This window comes from Corvus cornix, chromosome 7 (assembly GCF_000738735.6).
Source record: "Corvus cornix cornix isolate S_Up_H32 chromosome 7, ASM73873v5, whole genome shotgun sequence".
Lineage (NCBI taxonomy): Eukaryota > Metazoa > Chordata > Aves > Passeriformes > Corvidae > Corvus > Corvus cornix.
Window position 1 is genome coordinate 36,024,032 of NC_046337.1, and position 18,822 is coordinate 36,042,853.

Below are 18,822 nucleotides of genomic sequence, written 5' to 3' on the forward strand. Positions count from 1 at the left end.
TATTAAAACAGAAATTTGACTGAGGATGTGGAGCCCACAGACCTGGCAACCAAGGAGACTTAGATTCTCCTAACCCTTGGCTGGTAACATTTGTCCCTTTGAAACAAAAGGGGGAGTGACTCACAAATTAATGCACTGGTTCTCAATAACACAGTCAGGGTATTCCTACAGCAGCAGTCCTGCTACATAAAAACTAGGTCCAGAGGGACTTCAACATCTCTCCTGGTTAAATGTATATCTGGGAACTCAACCTTTTTTGTGTGGCAGATACTTTTGATATGCAAAGTATAGCTTAAGTACTTCTCAAATGGGATTTTTTCTTTCCAGCCTCTTAACACAAAATTACTGTGCCCATGCTGCCATCAGAAAGTATTTGCTCTTACTAATAATACAGATTTTCACCCTTCCACAATAGGCTTTTTGTTAACATTCATTTCGTTAAAATGAAACATTTCTCTGATTCACCAGATGCTGCAACTGCTCTGATTCTGCTCTGCCCCAGGAACACAAGGGAATTATCAGCAGTGCTCCTAACACACTGACAGCAGTGAGCTCCAACCTGCCTTTACCCCAGCGAGAGACAGAGCAGCAGACTTTGCTCCATTTCTCTGTTTGTTATTCCAGGGACCATAACTAGTCTGCATACCTCCTTACTGTGCTATCGGATTCACTCAACAGCCTGCACACCATGTGAAATCAGTGATTTTAGTAGGGCTTTTTGTTGGGAAAAACCTCCTTCCAGATAGAGCAAGTTATCATAAAACAGTAGTGATGAATCTCTCATGAAAAATTCCTGGGAAATCCTGGGTGATTTCCTCTGCAGAATTGTCCTCTGCACAAATTTATGACTGCATTCTTAAGACAGAAAAATCATTTAAGTGAACTTGGCAAAACTATCAGAAGAGTTTAGTAATTGAGTACTGCAAGTAAAGCATATCCTTCTGCCCAGAGCAATTTCAGAAATCTTAGCTCCCCTTCCTTATGCTTAAATAGGAAAAAAGAAGACTTTTCAGAAAGTTAGACTTCAGAACCTAAGTAGAAAACTGGACTTTCAGAAATTTAGCCCCACAATTTTTGATTCAGTGCCAAATCTATTAACATTGCAAGAGACAGGAAGGCTGCACTAGGTTACAAATTAGAAATTAAACCAAGAAAACCCTTTCTGCTAGCAAAATGAGAGAGGCAGTCCAGAGGAGTTCATCACAATGTGTTAATATGACTGTTTGTTTAAATTTGCTCCTGGTTAGCTGCTTAGGCATACAAGTCTTTTATATGGAACAGCACAACCGGGTTTTTCCTCATTTATTATTTCTGACCTAAAAACTTGAACTCTGCATGAAAAAAAAATTAAATTGCATTCAGAGTTCCAGGGTTGCATGTGTTCAGTTATAATGCTGTGGGTGCTAAAGCAGAACTTGAACATTTCCCTCATGGGTACATAACTCATTTCACCGACTTATGGTACCAAAATGCTTGTGGAGTCCAAGCAAAGATCTGAGACCGTCCTGCAGTTAACACCCCAAAAAAAACCTGAAAGTAACCTACCAGCAGCCCAGAGTAGGAGTGGGGAAAGGCTCAATCCCCAGAGGTGTCCAAGGCCAGGTTGGGCAGGGCTTGGAGCAGCCTGGGATATTGGAAGGTGTCCCTGCCCATGGCACGGGGTAGAACAGGATGAGTTTTAAGGTCCCTTCCAACCCAAACCGTTCCATGACTCTATGATGCCAGCCTTCCCTTAGAAATAAAAAGCATTTCAAAATCTAGCAATGGACTAGATAAGGGATGGGATGTTACAGCAGAGAAAAAAATATATAAACAAAGGTCACAATTCACAAGAAAAGGGAGAACAACACGTGGACCTTGCAGAGCACAGAAGTATCAACATGGCTATAGCAGAACATGGTTCCTGCTTTACCAGAAACAAGGAGCAAGGAAATTTTAATTCAGGCCCACAGCAGAAAGCATAAAGAAGTGAGAAATCACAGAGATTCCTACTCATTATCTCAGAAAACCTGGATTATCGGCCTCTTCTCCTTCTCCCCTTCCCTCTACATCCCCAAGCACAAATCCCTGGACTATCCAATGGCAATATTCTATGACCAAGTCATCTCCTGCAGTAACAAAAAATTGATAGAGATCCTGCAACTTGAGGAACATGCTGTCGAGTAGGAAATTTGGACCAAAAGAAAACAGTATGGGAAAGGAGGAAAATAAATCCAACTCATGCTATTCTCCTGACAAAAGGATGTGGCACATGAGGGAAGGCTTTACCCTGCTCATTAATGCAGGGATTGCATCACGCTTGATTCCTACACCAAGCATTTTACTTATTTTCTGTCAGCGATGACAAATAAATAGAAAGGCCTTCTCCTGGTGCCCAGGCAGATTACAAAAACACTTCACCTCAATTAGCAGTTTTTCAGAGAAACGCTATGTTTGGCAGAATCAGCAGTGCCACGGGCCCTGTGATGGAAGTGCCGCAGACCAGAGCATCACTTGGACCACGATCTGAGGGATGAATGGGCAATCCCCAGCTTGGTCTATCACAGGAAGGGGTGACTGCACACCAGGATCAGACACGGGACAGTGAGCTCACCTACTCCGGCCTCATCCATGGCACAGATTATTTTCCCCCTCCCTGCATCTGTTTGACTGAACTATCATAATGTGTCAGGAAAGACAACTGTTCTTCAGGAACAGAGGAATAATGGCTGGAGAAAAGTGTGGCCCTCTCTGTGCATAGCACAGGCAGAGCCTACGGCACAGCTTCTTGCCAAGCCTGGATCCCTGGTGCAAGGAAAGCTGCACTCATCCCAGCACCCACACAAATTACAGCCTCTGCTATGGACCACAGCATTTTGGGTGATTTACATAAAATGCTGACAGGTTTTCAGGGAAAGGAAAAGGACTTCAGTTTTTGCCAATGCAAACAACTGGCCAGATCATGTTTTGGTTGTGTGCAGTTAAAGAGGAGAGTAAACCAGGATTCAGCTCCCAAAACATACTTAAATTGGCTTTGAGAGGTAGGGATGTACATGCCAGTTGGATTAGCTGATAAAGAATGTCATCCCTTTCCACTCACTAGGGGCAACCTCCCTTCTCTCCACCATTCTCCCTTGGGCTGCAAAACCAGACTACCCACAGGTCAGGGCTCATTCCAGAGCTGAGGCCAGCCCATCACGCCCCGCTGCTGAGGAAGTGGCAATATAGTTTAAAATACTGCACTTTACAAGATAGATACCAGTATGTTAAAAATACTCCTTAAAATCCAGGATGTGGAAATCCAAGCAAACTTCTCCTTCTGTTGTGGACAGCAAAGTAGCAGCATGTATTAAAAAACAAACAAACGAAGTGGAAGGAAAAAAAAATCCTCTGCAAAATTTGCCAACTGGTTTACTGAGAACAGAGCACCGAGCTGCACATTAAAAGAAATGCCATTTCTATATGCTTGAAATCATCTGTATAGAACAGTACATCCCAGCTCCTCTGCTCTGATGGGAAAAGAGTCAGAGCTCTCTGAGGAACCAGCAGTAGCCTGAAGGAAAAAGCTACCAGTTATGCAACTGCTGCCCATGCACCCGCAGACGGCCGTCTCGCCCGCACGCAGATGAGATTTTGTTCCGTTCGCTTTGAATTTACACATCTTCTTTAACATGAAAAAGGCAGCTTGCCTGTATTTAAAAGATGCACCAGCTATTCAGTATCTCAGAAATGTAGACCATTTAATTAAGTACCTAAATCTAAATTTAGCACAGCTAGTTTAGCTGCTCGAGTTCAAATACGTGGACTCTGATGCACCTACAATACATATGCTCAGATACATGCAGGCACCAGCGAAAACTTTTCGGAAGGTTGAAAGCTGGAGACTCAGTCTGGTACTTATTTCTCTTTCCCTCTTCTAGTTACAGCACGTCAAATTGCTAATCAAGATTTTGATTCTCTAGCTAATGCTCTTGCCCTCTCATAATTCCTGTCTAAAATCATGAGTGCATCATAAACGATACTGCCATGCTTTGCATTACACACTTAGGTCAAGTTATTACCAATACAACTTACATACAGGAGATTAACTATGCAATATATATTTATTATTCCTCTGTACAGAAATTCTATTGATCTCTTGCCCATCAAGAGCACACTACCTGACTGCAAACTACCAGGTTTACAAAGGGATTACACAGTCTTTCTTACTCTACTCTAAAACTCCACTTTTCTTTTTATATCTTCACAGATCTCAGTCAGTGTGAGTCTCTCACCCCATTAAATAATAGCAAAGATAAAAAGCAAAATATCTTTCACTTTGTCCAAATAATATGAAGAACAAACACCCGCTGAAGCTCCACCACAAAAACCTGTGCTTAACCTTTGTAAGATTTAAGTGTGTATCTGAAGTTAAGCTTATATTGAAGCCCTTCAGGTGACTTACGTGTGCTTAAATCTCATAAAAGTTAAGCACAAGCTTAAGTGCTTTTTTGAATCAAAGGTAGACCGCTGCAAGACAAGAGAGCATCATCTTCTGCCACCACCTGTACTTCTGTTGGAGGTGACTATTGCTCCCACCTGAGGAGCGGGCAGCACAGGGGAGGGAGTATCAGCTTCCTGGGCACACCATTTTACCATATTAGCCATAAATCCCCTGAAATTACCCTGGTTTAAGCTCAAGGCCTCATTTTTCAATCCACAAAGACCCACCCAATCAGCATATTGCAGAGGTTCCCTCTGCCTCTTAAATTCTCAAACCCACAAGACTGATAAGCTGTTTGGGACTCCAAATGGTAGTAAAAATACAATTTCTGGGAGGGACCAAGCACTGAAAGCTACCTCCAGAATGGTATTGAGATGGTGTGGGGAAGCCAGGTGGGTGGTTCAGCTGAGGTTTCCCTGAGGGAGCTGTCACACAGTGAGCAGCAAGCCCACCCTGGCATCAGGATCGCTGGGTAATGAGTGTCCCCTGCAGGGTTTGCTCATCCCAGGCCCAGCCACTTCCAAAAGAAGTGTGAGATCCCCAGGAAGCTGCTGGTCTTGTCCACCTGTGAGCACCTCCAATGGAAGAACATCTAAGACTCCCCTTAAAGGTTCAAAAGCTTTGCACATGCACACACACGAACAACACGACCCACCCACCCTGCCCCCCCCATGCCAGAGAATGACTCCCACCATCTTGCTTCAGTCAAGAAGAGTAAGAAAAGCTATTTCCAGACTTTTGTGCTGTTTTTAAGAACAAAAGGCTGGAAATCAAAGTAAAGGAAGCACTATGCTTGCCAGCAAGAGAGCATCACCAGAATGGGGAAAGCAGGAACAGAAACAAAAACCAACAAAGCCCATTTTTCCCCTCCCCAGCCTCCTGCTACCCCAAGAATGAAAAGGGAAGAGAGAAGAGTTGTCAGGTAACATCAACATTGCCACAGATTTTCTTTCAGCTGCTTACCAGTGTGGCTCCTTTTATGTACCATTAGCACATTGGGCCCAATGCAAACCATGCCACAGACGTCACATTTCAGTTTACCATTCGGAAGCCGGATTCCTCCCTCGCTTGATAGCTCCTGGATCTTTCTGTTATCCACCATCTCGTTACTCCCAATGAAGGGCTCTTCCAGGCTGCTTCCTTCATCGTGAGCTCTGATAATATCTTCATGAATCAGGGGCTTCCTGTCAAATTCCTCATCACTTTGCATTTCTAGCTTTACTGAATTTGCTGAAATAAAAAAAAAAAATTAAAAAATTAAAATTAAACCCATGTATTTTCTAAGTTCCCAACTAACAACATGATAAACTTTTTACTGTTATCAACATTACATCACAGCCTTGAAGCTCAAACCATCATGAGAGCCTCATGGTGGTGATGGCATCACAAGTTACAACCGCTTATTCCTTTAAGCCCTTGGTTTGAGGTTTTTTTTCAATTCCTAATTTCTATCCCTATTTTAAAGCTTAAGAACTCAGGTACAGCATGATCCAGACAACTGCCAAAAGTTGCAGAGATGCAGCAGGATTAAGAACTGACCTCCTGCTTCTCAGCTTGAACCACGAGAGTTACGTTCTTCTCAAGGAGCCAAAGCCACAGGAGCAAAGGACAAAGCCAGAGTTGCTCCTTCCAGGCCTCTCCTGCCCAGTGCCCCGAGAGGCAGGGTTCCCAAAGGCACAGCACAAGGAAACAAAGCAGGATTGTTCCAAATGCAAAGATCTAGTGAAGCCAGGCTTGTGGGCTGTGCCAGTAATCTCCAAATCACCCTGCCTGCACGGACAGGTTCCCCGATGGAGGGGAGACCAGTCTCTGGATGAGCCTCCAGTGCTTTTTTGCTCCCACCTTCTGATTCATGTCAATGGGACACTGCCAAGGCAAACAGGGCTGCAGTGAGATCTACACTGCTGGATTATTTATATTTGCAAGTGAAATACGTGCAGTTGAAGACCTTTCACATTTGCCTGGTGAGACTGACAGGCTCACTGCTGATTTCTGTGATCCTCAGGTGACAGAATAAACCTCCTCTAACCATCGAGAGCTTGTGGGATCAGCAAGCCTTTAAAGGAAACAAATGTACCAGGCTTTTCCACAAAGGGGTGTCAGTGCAGGGGTGTTTTAATGACCAGATGCCCCCATTTTGATGCCTCAAGAACTGGTCCAACCTGCCGAAAGGCCTGTCCCAGAATCACAGCCTCCATCCACAGTGTCAGCCAGAAGGCAAGCCCACGTGTCTGCTTCCCTAAGCCTTGATCCTGCTGAGGGGTTTAACAAGGAGGTGATTCAGCCTCCATATCTAAGCAGTCTTTGACCTCTGTACTAAGGCCATTGGCACGAGTGCCAGTGACAGCAGCGGCTCTGGAGCACAAATCTGTGCCCTGGGCCTGCCCAATGTCACCTAACTCTGGCCAGATGTGCTCATTGGCAACTGCCAAGGGGTGCCCACCCAGGAACCCAATGACAGAGTTATAAGTAAACATTGTGAGGCATCACTAAGAGTTTCAAACAGCTGGCCTGGAAATGTCAGCAGAGAAAACCCTACTATTTAGACTTCTTCCTTCATCCTCCTTTCTTCCTCTTCCCAGAAAACACAGGGTTCAGAGACTGATGTTTGACGTTGCAACTCTAAATCACTGCTGTTACTCCCGAGGAAAGCATAATGAACAGGGTAAAGGCACCAGAGACCAAGCAATGGTAAGATGTTTCTTTTTAATCAAAAAACCGTTGAAACATATTTCACTACTCATCAATGCATTAATGGGAGCTAAGGAATGAAAAGAAAGTACTATTACGGCAAAGCCCATCCAGAGCAAGGACACTGCTGGATCAGATCACAGCAGACTGGTATCAGCACAGGCACTGCCATCCAAATGGTCTGTAACTACAAAATATTTGAGTGCATCACTTATAGTAGGGAATTAATATTTTTGTTGCCACAGAGATGCACTTACTGTTCTTGAAAGAGTAAAAAACAGCCCAGACTGAGAGGTCAACCAGGACATGGCCCCAGGTAGTGCCCTGGAGTGGAAACAGGTCAAGAGAAGGCAGTTTGCACGGGGAGCAGGAGGGGACTGGCCCCACCATAGCAGCAAGAGAAGCCATGGGAAGCCATCCTGCCCTGGTGCCGAGCCCAAGTGGCACAGCCAACAGCCTTCTGACCGGGAGGATCTACCCTTGTGGTGGGGCTGAGCAGAAAGGAGGAAGAGCAGGAGCTCTGGCAGCTCCATGGGCTGACAGAGAGAGAGCTGAGGTCCCAGATCCACCTCCCCATGGAAAGCACACACTGGTGATTTACGGACAGCCCACTTTCAGAGTTAAGGAATGGCAGTTCCCTGTAATAATAGCAGCCTTTTGGGGTATTCAGCAAGTCTGAGAATGAAGCCCGAAGAAATGGTTTGCTGGCTTTAGGAGCACAATTTAATACACTCGGCCACACAAGTAGCTACAGCAGAGCCAGAAATACTGCCCTGTGCTCCTCACCTAAATCCCCAGGTTGCTGCCACGAGCCTGCGTGCTGTCCTGGCACAGTACTGCACAAAATATCCAAAAGCCACATCCCAATTGTGCATATTTACATGTACTCACAAGAGAGAAAGTCTTGGGTCTTATGCGTCTTCTCACATATATAAATTTTTGTCTGTTTCTCTGATTTGGAATTATAAACACTTGAGTGCAATTAGTGCTGAGCACCACAACTTCCCATTCACAGCTGTGGAGCTCTGCCTGCTCAGCACACAGGAGAACAAGGCTGTGAGAGCTTACAAACGGGAAGACCACTTACTTTATCTTCCTTCCCCTAGCACTTCTTTCTGCTGAATGATGCTTTCATCCAACAGGATAAGCAGCACAACCAAACGACATGAGCCATTTGCTGAAGCACAGCCTCCCCACACACACAGAGCGCTCTGCAACCCCGACACACAGAGCTCACAAAGCCCAAGGAATTCATGCTGCATCCTTCAAAAAAATCCCAGCTATTCTATAGAGCTGTGCAGGCTGTTTACTCTTTCTCCTTCCCTCACCCTCATACACACGGAGCACTGCCACTGCCATTTTCAGAAACCCTCTGGTAGCTGCAGAAAGGTTTCCTCCAGCTGGGACCAACCGCAGGTCTCCAAGGAGGGGAGCAGGGATCTCCTCTGCTTGTTGTGAGGGCTTTGCTAATCAGGTCATCTCCACTGCCTTACATCATACGGGTGTATATATTAGGCTGTGTGGTAGCTTGCATACAAACAGGCGCTTAAATTGCATACAGTTTGTTTTCTCTGTTCTCAGCCAGCCTCGGAAGCTGCAATCATTTAGCAGTGGCACTGTCTTTGTTTTCACCTACAGCACTCAGGAAGCACAATGAACTCTGCTTCAAAAGCAAAAGAAATGTTCAAGGGATGTTGATGGCTATCCTGCATCATACACAAGGCTCCACATCAAATTTCACCCTGCGTTCCCCTGCCTTTCTTGTTCATGTGATTGGTAAAAGCATAAACAAATAAATGGATTTTGTTGAGGTTTTTTTTAAAGTTTTTGGGACATTCCTAAACAAAAAAAGACAGCAAAAGAGAGAGCAGGGATAAAATTGTAATCCAGCTCACTGCAAAAGCATGAACTTGAAGTAAAATAATTTCCCTCCAGTTAATACACGTTCCTTCTACTTTTTCCAGTCCAGCAGAATATCTTGTGGGGAAAAACAAAAGACAAGGACCACAAAAGCTTCTACCTGTGAATACAAAGCTAATGGCACATATTTGCAACTCCATACATTAATGTTGCTTTCTTTTTCATTTTTATTTTTTTGGGTTTGGTGAGGGTTTTTTTGCTTTTTGCTCAGCGCACCAACCAGCTCATCCTGAATCAAACTTTATCCTGAGAGGCCAAGTTGAATACAATTATTGTTAATGTCTCGTAAGTGCCAATTAAACTCCAATTCCCTGGTTAACGGTTTCTTGGGAACTTTTCAGTACAAATATATTCCCTTCACCCACAAATTAGTGTGGCTACAAACCAGAGGCTGGAAGGTCCACCTAAAAAAACTATTCCTGGTATTTCATCCTCTGTCACAGAAGTTTTTCCCTCAAAAGTGAGATCTGGGGGGAAAAAACCCTTCTGGTCTTGCTGAGAGGTTTGATCCCCAGGTGGAGTGTAAATTAAAGCACTGGACATCTTTTTCTTAAGCAAGCAAACAAGAGTGCAATTTCCACTAAGGAACAAAATTCCTCCTGTTCAACACACCAGGGAGAAAGCAGAAGGACTGTGCCCCTCTGTCTCCTCCACTGTCTGCTGTCCTAGGTCAATGCTTATTTTATCTGTGGCCTTGGAAAGCCAGGCTGGCCACTGTCACCGAGGGTTTGTGGTCTCCAGCTGGAGGCCGGCCTTTCCTGGCAGCAGCCACGCACCACCAGCCCCTTCCTGCTGCCCCCGGAGCAGCAGCAAGTCAAGCCAGACCCCTCAAGGCCTCCCACGCCTCTTCCCCCATCGTCCTTCTCTCACCAGCAGGAAACAAAACTTTGGCCCAGCCTCAGATGCTCATCCTTGAGGAGGCAAAATGCAAACCTGCCGCCCCCGAGGAGCCTTGGATGGCTCTGTGGGCGAACAGAGCGAAGGACGTTCACAGACACAATGCATTCTCTAACCAAAATGGCCTGAGAGTGGGTGCCAGGTAGGGCAACATCAATCCCAGGGTCTGCTCCATGTTCCCTGTCCAGAACACAACAAAAAGCATCATTCAAAGCCCAGATGATGAGTCTGTCTTTACACTCGGATGCAAAGATATTACGAAATTGTTACCTCCCTCTGGAAAATGAGGCTGAGCCCTAACTACAGCAGCACAATGACAGGCAGCTACAGCACAGCCTTGTGCATATCATCCTGTCAGTGGTCAGTGGCACCATCTATTTTAATCATGCACTTCTTCTAGGCAGTGGATTAATGACATTGCTAATTGGCAGCTACAGACAAATAGAAAATAACCCAGTTTCTAACAGGTTTTGAACCCAATTCTTACACATCACAAGCCCTGGAGGTGGTATGTCCCTATATTATTAAACTCCCTGTTTCTACACTGACAAAAGCACTCAGAGCAAGGGTGAGTGTAATACAGTTAATTTTAAGAACTGGAATGGCAAACCTATGAGTGTTTCGTAAGATGAAAATTAAAGGAGTAGGGGGAGAACTCTTCTGTCTTGATGGATTTCGAAAGTTCAAGGTAAGGAATGCCAGAAGTTGGAAACAATGATCACTGGCTCTTGTTCAGTCTGAGAGCACTTGGGTAGCAAAATGGGTCCTTCAAGAGGGTGTTTACATCACTCCAGAAGTGTAGTGAGACTTTAATGCATGTTCAAACATACTTTCCTCCCAAAATAGTACAAAATAGTCTTGGGTGAAAGAAAACTTAATCTTTGAGTTTCTTGTTGCAGGTAGAATTTGGGTCTTAGTTAATGACACTTTTCAAGTTCATTTCAGCTTAATTGTGAGCTATTAAATGTGTAAACAAGGGAGCACCAGCAAGGCCTCCCTTTTTAAAAAGGCAAACACACAAGGGGTGAGAACACCAGCCAAGCAGCGGCAGAACCGGCCATGGAATCGGCTCTGTTGTCACCTCATAGCCACAAAGTACTTAGCTAACAGGTTGACATTAAAAAGCAAATAGCTTTAGCAAATACTGTCTAGTTTCTGAGAAACGAACGGGTCACCCCTTCTTCTGAGGAGCAGGTATCACTCCAAAGCTGTGATGCTGAGGAATACGCAGTGAGGTCTCCGGAGCGCATCTGCTGCTCAGGATAAAGGAAGATGTCTCTTCAATGGCACCTGGGGGCAACACTGTCCTACCAACACTGAAATGGAAGATGTTTCAATTGAGGGTTAGAAAGGCGTATTTCAAGGGAGGCAGTTTTGCTTTCACAGTAGATGGAAGCTTTCTGGAGGCTTAGAGAGAAGCAAAGCTGAATCTGGATGGAACAAATGAGGGTAAATGTCACCTGCAAAAGAGGGAAATTACTCACCTCTTTTCTCAACTCAAGTACCAAAACGTCCTATCAAGGACGTTCTCAATGCTGGGTGTCAAGTTTGTTTATTGCAAGCTCCAAAGATTTAGCTTTTGGCCACCGAGACAGGGAGAATCTTAGATGGTGATACCATCTTGTCATGAGTGACCTCCACAGGGTTCTGTCCATTCAGAACAGTTAAATCAAACCAAATAGTTCACAACTAATAAAAAGGAGAAAAGAACGTTTTAGAAACTTTATGCCGAGTCCTCTTCTGCATGCCACAAACGGGATTCTTCAAGCCCACAAGGAGGTGGTTAATGCGCCAGAAATTCAGTGAGAACTGATCGGCTTATTTAGGGATCCTTAGAAATTTTTAGTTTTCACATTGAAGAATCTCAGTTTAAGCCTGCTACCTCTGAAGTCAATTTAAACTCTCACTAAATGCAACAGAAGACTTATTTCATATCTTCTGGAGGTGGTGTATGCAGTAAGTGTAGACTAACAGGTCTGTTACACCCAAGTTTAGTTTAAATTAGGATGCTGTTGCATAGCTAAGCCAAGCTTCAGTCAGGTTTTAGCTGACACAAACTGTGGTTACCATCCTCCCTCAATCCCCACCCCTTCCATCTTTTATACTGGCACCACTGCTCATGAAACTGGGTGCTACACCAATCTGGTTGAAAACTGATCTTCCTAAGAAAAATCAACCCTTTTAAGCTGGATCATGCCCCTGACCAGGCGTACTGTGCCATCACAACATCACAACATCACAACAAACAGCAGCACCCCAGATGTCACTGCACGCTTTCAGCAGCAATGGTTCCAAATCACCAGGAAGCTTCTCCCAACCCAGCTCTCCAGGTCCAGACACAAGGAATGAAGACTGCAGCACTGAAACCTGTGAAACAACTTTCATGCTCAAATGGCCATACAAGCTCACGCAAATATGAAGCTGAAAAGACCACAGCTACAAGTTGGAAGGGCTCTGATTTAAGCAAACAGCACCCCAGCAAGAGCACCAATAAGAGCTGAGATCTCGTTTCTATCATGGGGCCCAATTTTGATGGTTTCAATGACATGCATGCCAGAAATGTTTTGAGCCAGCAATCCTTCCAGTGTCCCACAAGGTCACATTCAGTGAAATTCCTGCTGAAGTCCAAAAGCTGGGACATTGAGTAAGGGGTGCCTTGGTGTAAGTAAGGATGGTGGTATCTAGACCAGAATCTGCCCCAGATGCCCAGCCTTCAGGCATGACTGTTTGCTCTCCACAAGTCACCCATGCTGCATACTTCCATCTGGCAAGAGTATGAACTCCTAATTGAATATATATGATTGCTCAGTGTCGCAAGATTCCTCTCCAGAAAGACCTCAGGCCAAATTTCACCCACAAATGCATCTACGCAAGTGGCACTTACACAAGCGAGAGTCATGTATTCATATCCCAGGGTAGGAAAAGTACTCCTGATGACCCAGCCTCCCCCTCCCTTTTTGCCTGTACTTACAAAGTAATTATGGTGCAACAAATACTGTGCTTAACATAATACCAATTCCCAATAGGTGCAAGGAGGAGTTTCCCTTTCCCATTCCCCCTACCCTTTTGCAGGGCCAAACCTGACCCCTATGCAAGATGAGGGAACACAGCAGGTCTCTGCTCCTAGTCGCTGTCCCCTCTACAGATGCTCAAGCTAACTCAGATGATAGTCCTGGACTCATGGATTTTTCCCTAAGGTCAAACTAGGAGCAATTGGTGGATCTATCTTTATTTGTTTTGCTACTTGGTTTTTTTTGCTGTTTTGAGAGGGTGAGAGGCAGCAGGATTTTTCTTTTTCCTCTCCTTTTGCTGTTGCACGAGACACAGTTTTCTGGACAAATGTCATCTGGCAAACTCTGACTTTACACAAGACCTGCCCAGCCCTTGTGCTCCCCCGCTCTCTCCTCCCGCACGCCGCAGCCACTGGGACTCTCTGCCTTCGCGTGAATGATTTCCTGCTTGTTTCCAAGGGGCAGGTGATGCTGGGGTGGTGGTGCTCAGCAGGTGTTCTCCAGGGCCCTTTCCATTGTGAAGTTCACGTCACAGTCGCTGTGCAGTGCAAGAGGCAGGTTCAGTGCTGTGGGTGGTCTCCCACGGCCTTTCCCTTGCCGACCTAAAGCGAGTCTCTTACTGTCTCTAACATGTACATTAAATGCTGTCAGCCTCCTCTCCTACCACAGCTCTTTTTTACTTCAGTAGAGCTATTTCTGATGCACATGGAAAAGCAGAGAGAGGAGGAAAAATAAAGGCTCAGTCCTGTAGTGAAACACTCTGTCTCTCAAAACATTAAACCATGAACACTTCTTTATTTTTAAGCCCGGTTCAGATTCTAATAAGGGAGCAGAAGAAACATACACTCATTGAGAAGTGACACAACATTCACCCCAAGTGGATTTGCTAAGAGGCTGCTGAGAGCTCTATATGGTACCAAAACTAGAAGTTTGTAATGGAGAATGCTGACAAACTACAGCTATATACGGATCATCCCTTATAAACAAAAATAAAGTGATTGATAACATACATTTGAAGAGACCAAAACCTTATTGCTCACTCATTGTCATCTCTGCTTCTTAAAAAGTGCAGGACTTCCTAAAATGCTTTCCAGCATATGCAAAGGGTAGTAATTATAACAGTAATAATTATTTCATTTATAAGGAACTTTCCTTTAGGCATCTGCACTATATTTGAAAATACACCTGCAGAAATTGTTTGAAGCCAATGGAATCACTTCTCTGGGTTTGGATTTTGCTTCATTTTCTGGCATTTTTACCATTAAAGACATTATCTTACATCAGCGAAAGGTTTTCATTACCAAGTTACACATCATTCACAGCTTTCAGGAAAAGTTTTATCTATTTCTCATTATATAAACTCTAAATCATCTTAATGCAACCTGACCTAGCCATGTCCTCCTCCTCTAAATAAGGCACCTCCCCAACTCATCAACCCATAGAAAATTGTGGATAAGCACCTGCCACAAAAATATTTTCTGTCTTTGTCACTATATTGTAAAAAGGAGATGAACAACAAAACCTGTTTCATTTATTTGTTTGAGCCAAAGCCTTGTCTGCACCCTGGGAGGCAGGTGGCTGCTGCAAAGCAACGGGCAGGTCCCCAGGTCCATGTGCAGCCCTGGATCACTGCAAACGCCCGAGCGCAGGGACCTCTCCCCGTGTACCTCACAGTCACTGCCAGGCTGGACTCTTGCGTGACTAAAAGAAATAAAAGGGAAAGCAGCTTTGCCTAACCACAATGTGACTACACAATGTTGAAGGAGAACTCTTAAAAGCCAGTATCTTTGTAAATGCTGACTTCTGCCAGCATGGTGCTGCTTTGAGACATGTATTTTTACCTGAGGCAGCTAAAAAAAAAAATTGTATGTCCTTCCTTGGTTTATTTTTTTTTTTAATTATTTGAGATGGCAAATGAGGACAAGGATTTAGGAACCTGGAAATACCTACTCACAGTTCAGAGACCCCAGCAGTACTGAGTTCAGCCCATTAAGGCAGAACTTAGAGCACAAAAATTCACCCACATCTGAAGATGAACATGAAAGGGCTACTCCAAGACCCACTTATGGTATGTTATAAGAATGGCAGCATCTGGTTTAGTCCCTCAGCTTTCCCAAATTTAAAGGACAGTAGAGTTTATAATCATTTTCAATTTTCATAAGTCACTTCAAGAATCCAAATCTGTTTAAACCCAAATTTTAATATACTAAAGATGGGGGGAGGGTATCTCTGTTGCCTCCTTCCCACAACTTAAAACACACCAGCTATTAAAGCAGCAAGACATTTAAATGACTATTCATTCTGATTTTTTTTTAAAGCAGTGCTAGGCTTTCACCTGTATCATTATTATGTAGGCAGTGACAGATGGCAATGGAAAAATATAAAATAACTCTTAGAGTATTAACTTTTTTCAGTACCGTATGTGTCAGATTCTTTAGCATAAATAAATGGCATTACACAGTCTCATTAAATCTATACATCTGTGTAGTAACTTGCAATTTATGGATATTTTCTGACACAATGTTCAAACCAACAGGTTTAGCTCACATGTTTCTTTTCTCACCATGCCATCTCCAAGTCACCAGAAAAGCAAACAAAAGCAAAACCCTACACTAAATATTCCTGAAGAATTCTATGAGAAGATTTGCTATTCATCATCTACACATATTTAAGGGAATAAGAAGGGAAGAGGGTGGTGGGATCATGGAAGAAAGGGACTGGAGAGAGTTGACAAGTAAAACACATAATTAGGTACCTAAAATTTACATCTCTAACGAGTAAGGAATGACTCCCCAAGTTAGATTAAAACAATAACAATACGGACACAAATAGGCACATTTTCTCCTATTGCCCACTGACACAGAAAGCCCCCACCCCATTTTCACCAGAGCACACAGGAGCCCTGAGCAGATCCCTCATAGACTGCTGTGCCCAGACAGAGCAGGGACTGCAGGACTGAATGCCAAGCTGGAACAGGTCAGGCTGCTGAGGAGCTGAGGCCATCACCAACCACACAGAAAGGTGCTGTGAGTGGCTTTGAGCACCATTCACCATTATCCAGAGGAGCCAGGAAGTTAGAGACATTACAGCTGCGTACACTGAAGCATCTGATACTTCCTCAGGCCTTTCCCAAACATGTTCCATAAACTCAGCTACTCCATGGGAGCTACATGTCCAACCACTCCTGCACACAGGCTCTGACAGGTGGCGGAACGAGTTCTTGCTTCTGCAGCCTGGGTCACAGGGGGACAGCAGGGACACTGCACCTCCTGGGACACAGGGCCCTGAGAAAGGTGGGATGGCAGGAGAGGGCTGGCTTGTACACACCAACCTACTCCTGGGAGCACTTCCAGGCCTGCCTTCATTCATCCTTGAACAGGAGTGGGGCAGCTGTGGGGACCTCACAGCTGCTATAGTCCCAGTTAAAAAGACTCTTTTTGGGCAGTAAGTTGTGTTTGGGAGCCCTCCCTTTAACACAACAGCTCACTGGTCCTGGCTGGTGGAACAGGATGCAGCACCACTTGCTGTTACCAAACACTTATTAAAGATGTCAACAAAAGATAAAAATCTGTAAATGCAGCCACAGTCCCGGAACATGGAGTCCAGCAGCTCTGCAACCTCAGTCCCCATGGCTGTGTTTCAGTAGGTACCTCCCCTTTCAACTCCTTTGGCAGTGCCTTTGGAGATGTTCTCCCAAGAGCTGCCAAGGATCTAGGGAGCTGTTCGCTGAGTATCAATGAACAATCCTGCCTGAACACCAAGTTACACCTTAGACAAACTCAAACCCAGGTGACACATTCCCAGTGGAAAGATGAAATTTGGCATTAGCAGCAACTCCTGCACGTCACACCCTTTTGTCTGCTTGGGTAAAGGATCTGTTGGGAGCTATTTATGGACTGGCTCTTTTCCTCTAGGAGGAGCTGGTATTTCTGCCTAAAATTAAGATGGCTTGACACTTCCTACGATGAGGCCCTGTTTTTCACTTGCTTATCACTTTGCCAAAAACAAGTTAGGCTGAAATGTATAGACAATATTTAATTTTGTGAGTGTGTGTGAAACTGCAAATCAAAACAGTTGAACTGGCTCTGACAAAGAGGTCAGAGAAACCACCAGCCCTGGTTCTTAGTGTTCAGGTCAGGTGATCCACAATCAGCCACAGTAACAAAGCCTGTTTTCTTATGGATTTGTACCCACAGCCTCTTTCAAGCTCTCCTTCCTTGCAGGAATTGCAATTTGGGTACCTGCTGCCAAGCCGAATGAGTAACTTTTAAGTTCCACTTGCCTTTCCCCTCAACTAATGAGGATCAGCAATCCCAAGAGATCCCCTGACCATGCAGCTTCATCTCATGGGTACACTTCTACTGTGTCAGTTCAAGAAAAGTCAGACCCAGAGACAAAACATCACTGACGTGCCTTACTTTGGTTCTGAGGACAGGTCATGTACATTTAAAAATCATTATTCGTTGCAATGAAAAGAAGGAAAAAAAAAAAAAATGAAAGAAAAGGGGAAAGAAATTGGCATCCTAAGAGGCTCACTAAAGCGCTTTAAAGTGCATAATTCCATCATCATACTGTACATAGCACACAATCTCTGAGGGGTAATTATCCATGGATTGGAAGCCAGTGTGAATATACACACAGTCAATATGATGTGCTTGCTGCTGCTTCTCTTCTTTTCTTTCCTTTTTTTTTTTTTTTTTTAAATCAATTTTAATTGTTGTGGATCTATTTCTGCTAATAAAAGAGAGTGAACTGATTCTGGTCGGATAGATTTCTGGATACGGAAAATGAGTGAGCAAAACATGTGCGAGTACTTACTGTATTACCAGAAATATTTATAAATGGCTCTTCCCTCCCTCAGCTGGCAGAATATCAAAGCACTGAGGAAAGCAGCACGGATGGCTTCTGAAGGGATGGAGAAAGCAAAGGTCCACTCCTCCATCACCAGCCTGGGAAAGCAATGCCACAGCAGAAGCCCAGTCTGGAACTGCTCTAACAGCAACACCTCCCCTCCTGTTAAAGGGCAAGCACTACTGCGAGTGCAAACTCTATCAGAAAGGATCACAAACGAGCCCCTAGAGGGAATATATAATGTGTCTACTGGGTTGGAACAAAATATGAACTGGAGACCTAAGGTTTTTTGTAACTAAGATGTGATTCCCAGGAATGCCAGTCATTCCAGCTGAGGACAATCATGTTCTCTGAAGGCTTGATGCCTCCAAATACCAAGCTCAGTCCAGACTCTTCGGGCTTGACTGTACTAAAACATTCCTTGTAAAACACAGCACTATCACAATGCATTCATTAGCTGCATTTATATCAGCAAAATAAAACCATGGAGACAAGTACATTTATGAGGGGCACATACAAATCACCCCTACCCTTGCATGAGAACTTGGCTGAGCCAGGAAGGACTCTGTACCCCAGAGCTCCTGCAAAGGGAGTTTCTGCAGAGGTACACACTACACACACAGTGGCACCAGGATGCAGATTCTTTGCAGGGACGTGTGCCTTTGTGTAACTCCCACTGCACACAGACCAACTTTCTAGAACTGGATTAACCAAATAAACACTCCGAACTTTGTCTAACATCACAATTTGTTTCCATGTATCCCTCTTGTGTGGACCGCAGGTCTTCCTAGGAGAGATGAGCACCCTGTTGGCTGCTGTGCTCCCGGCTGTCCCTGTGTGCAGCCGGCGATGCAGGAGTGTCCCCAGCCTGCTCTCCGTTCCAGCAGTGGAGGACTACAATACGGTGCACCAATTCCCAAGTTAGCCTGTGCATGTGAAAATGCCTAGGGGGTCCTGATTCAGTGCAATACTTAAGCAATCACTGATCTT

General features: G+C 44.5%; 1 protein-coding gene across 7 annotated transcripts in view; it reads right to left on the bottom strand.

The window, feature by feature from the left end:
- The window catches only part of IKZF2 (IKAROS family zinc finger 2), a 118,177-nt gene that overhangs the window by 50,788 nt on the left and 48,567 nt on the right, over positions 1–18,822 (bottom strand). For all 7 annotated transcript variants that reach the window (XM_039555272.1, XM_039555273.1, XM_039555267.1 and 4 more), the window contains one exon: positions 5,426–5,692. In XM_039555272.1, the coding sequence (XP_039411206.1) occupies positions 5,426–5,692 (267 nt within the window). The remainder of the gene's footprint in view (positions 1–5,425; positions 5,693–18,822) is intronic.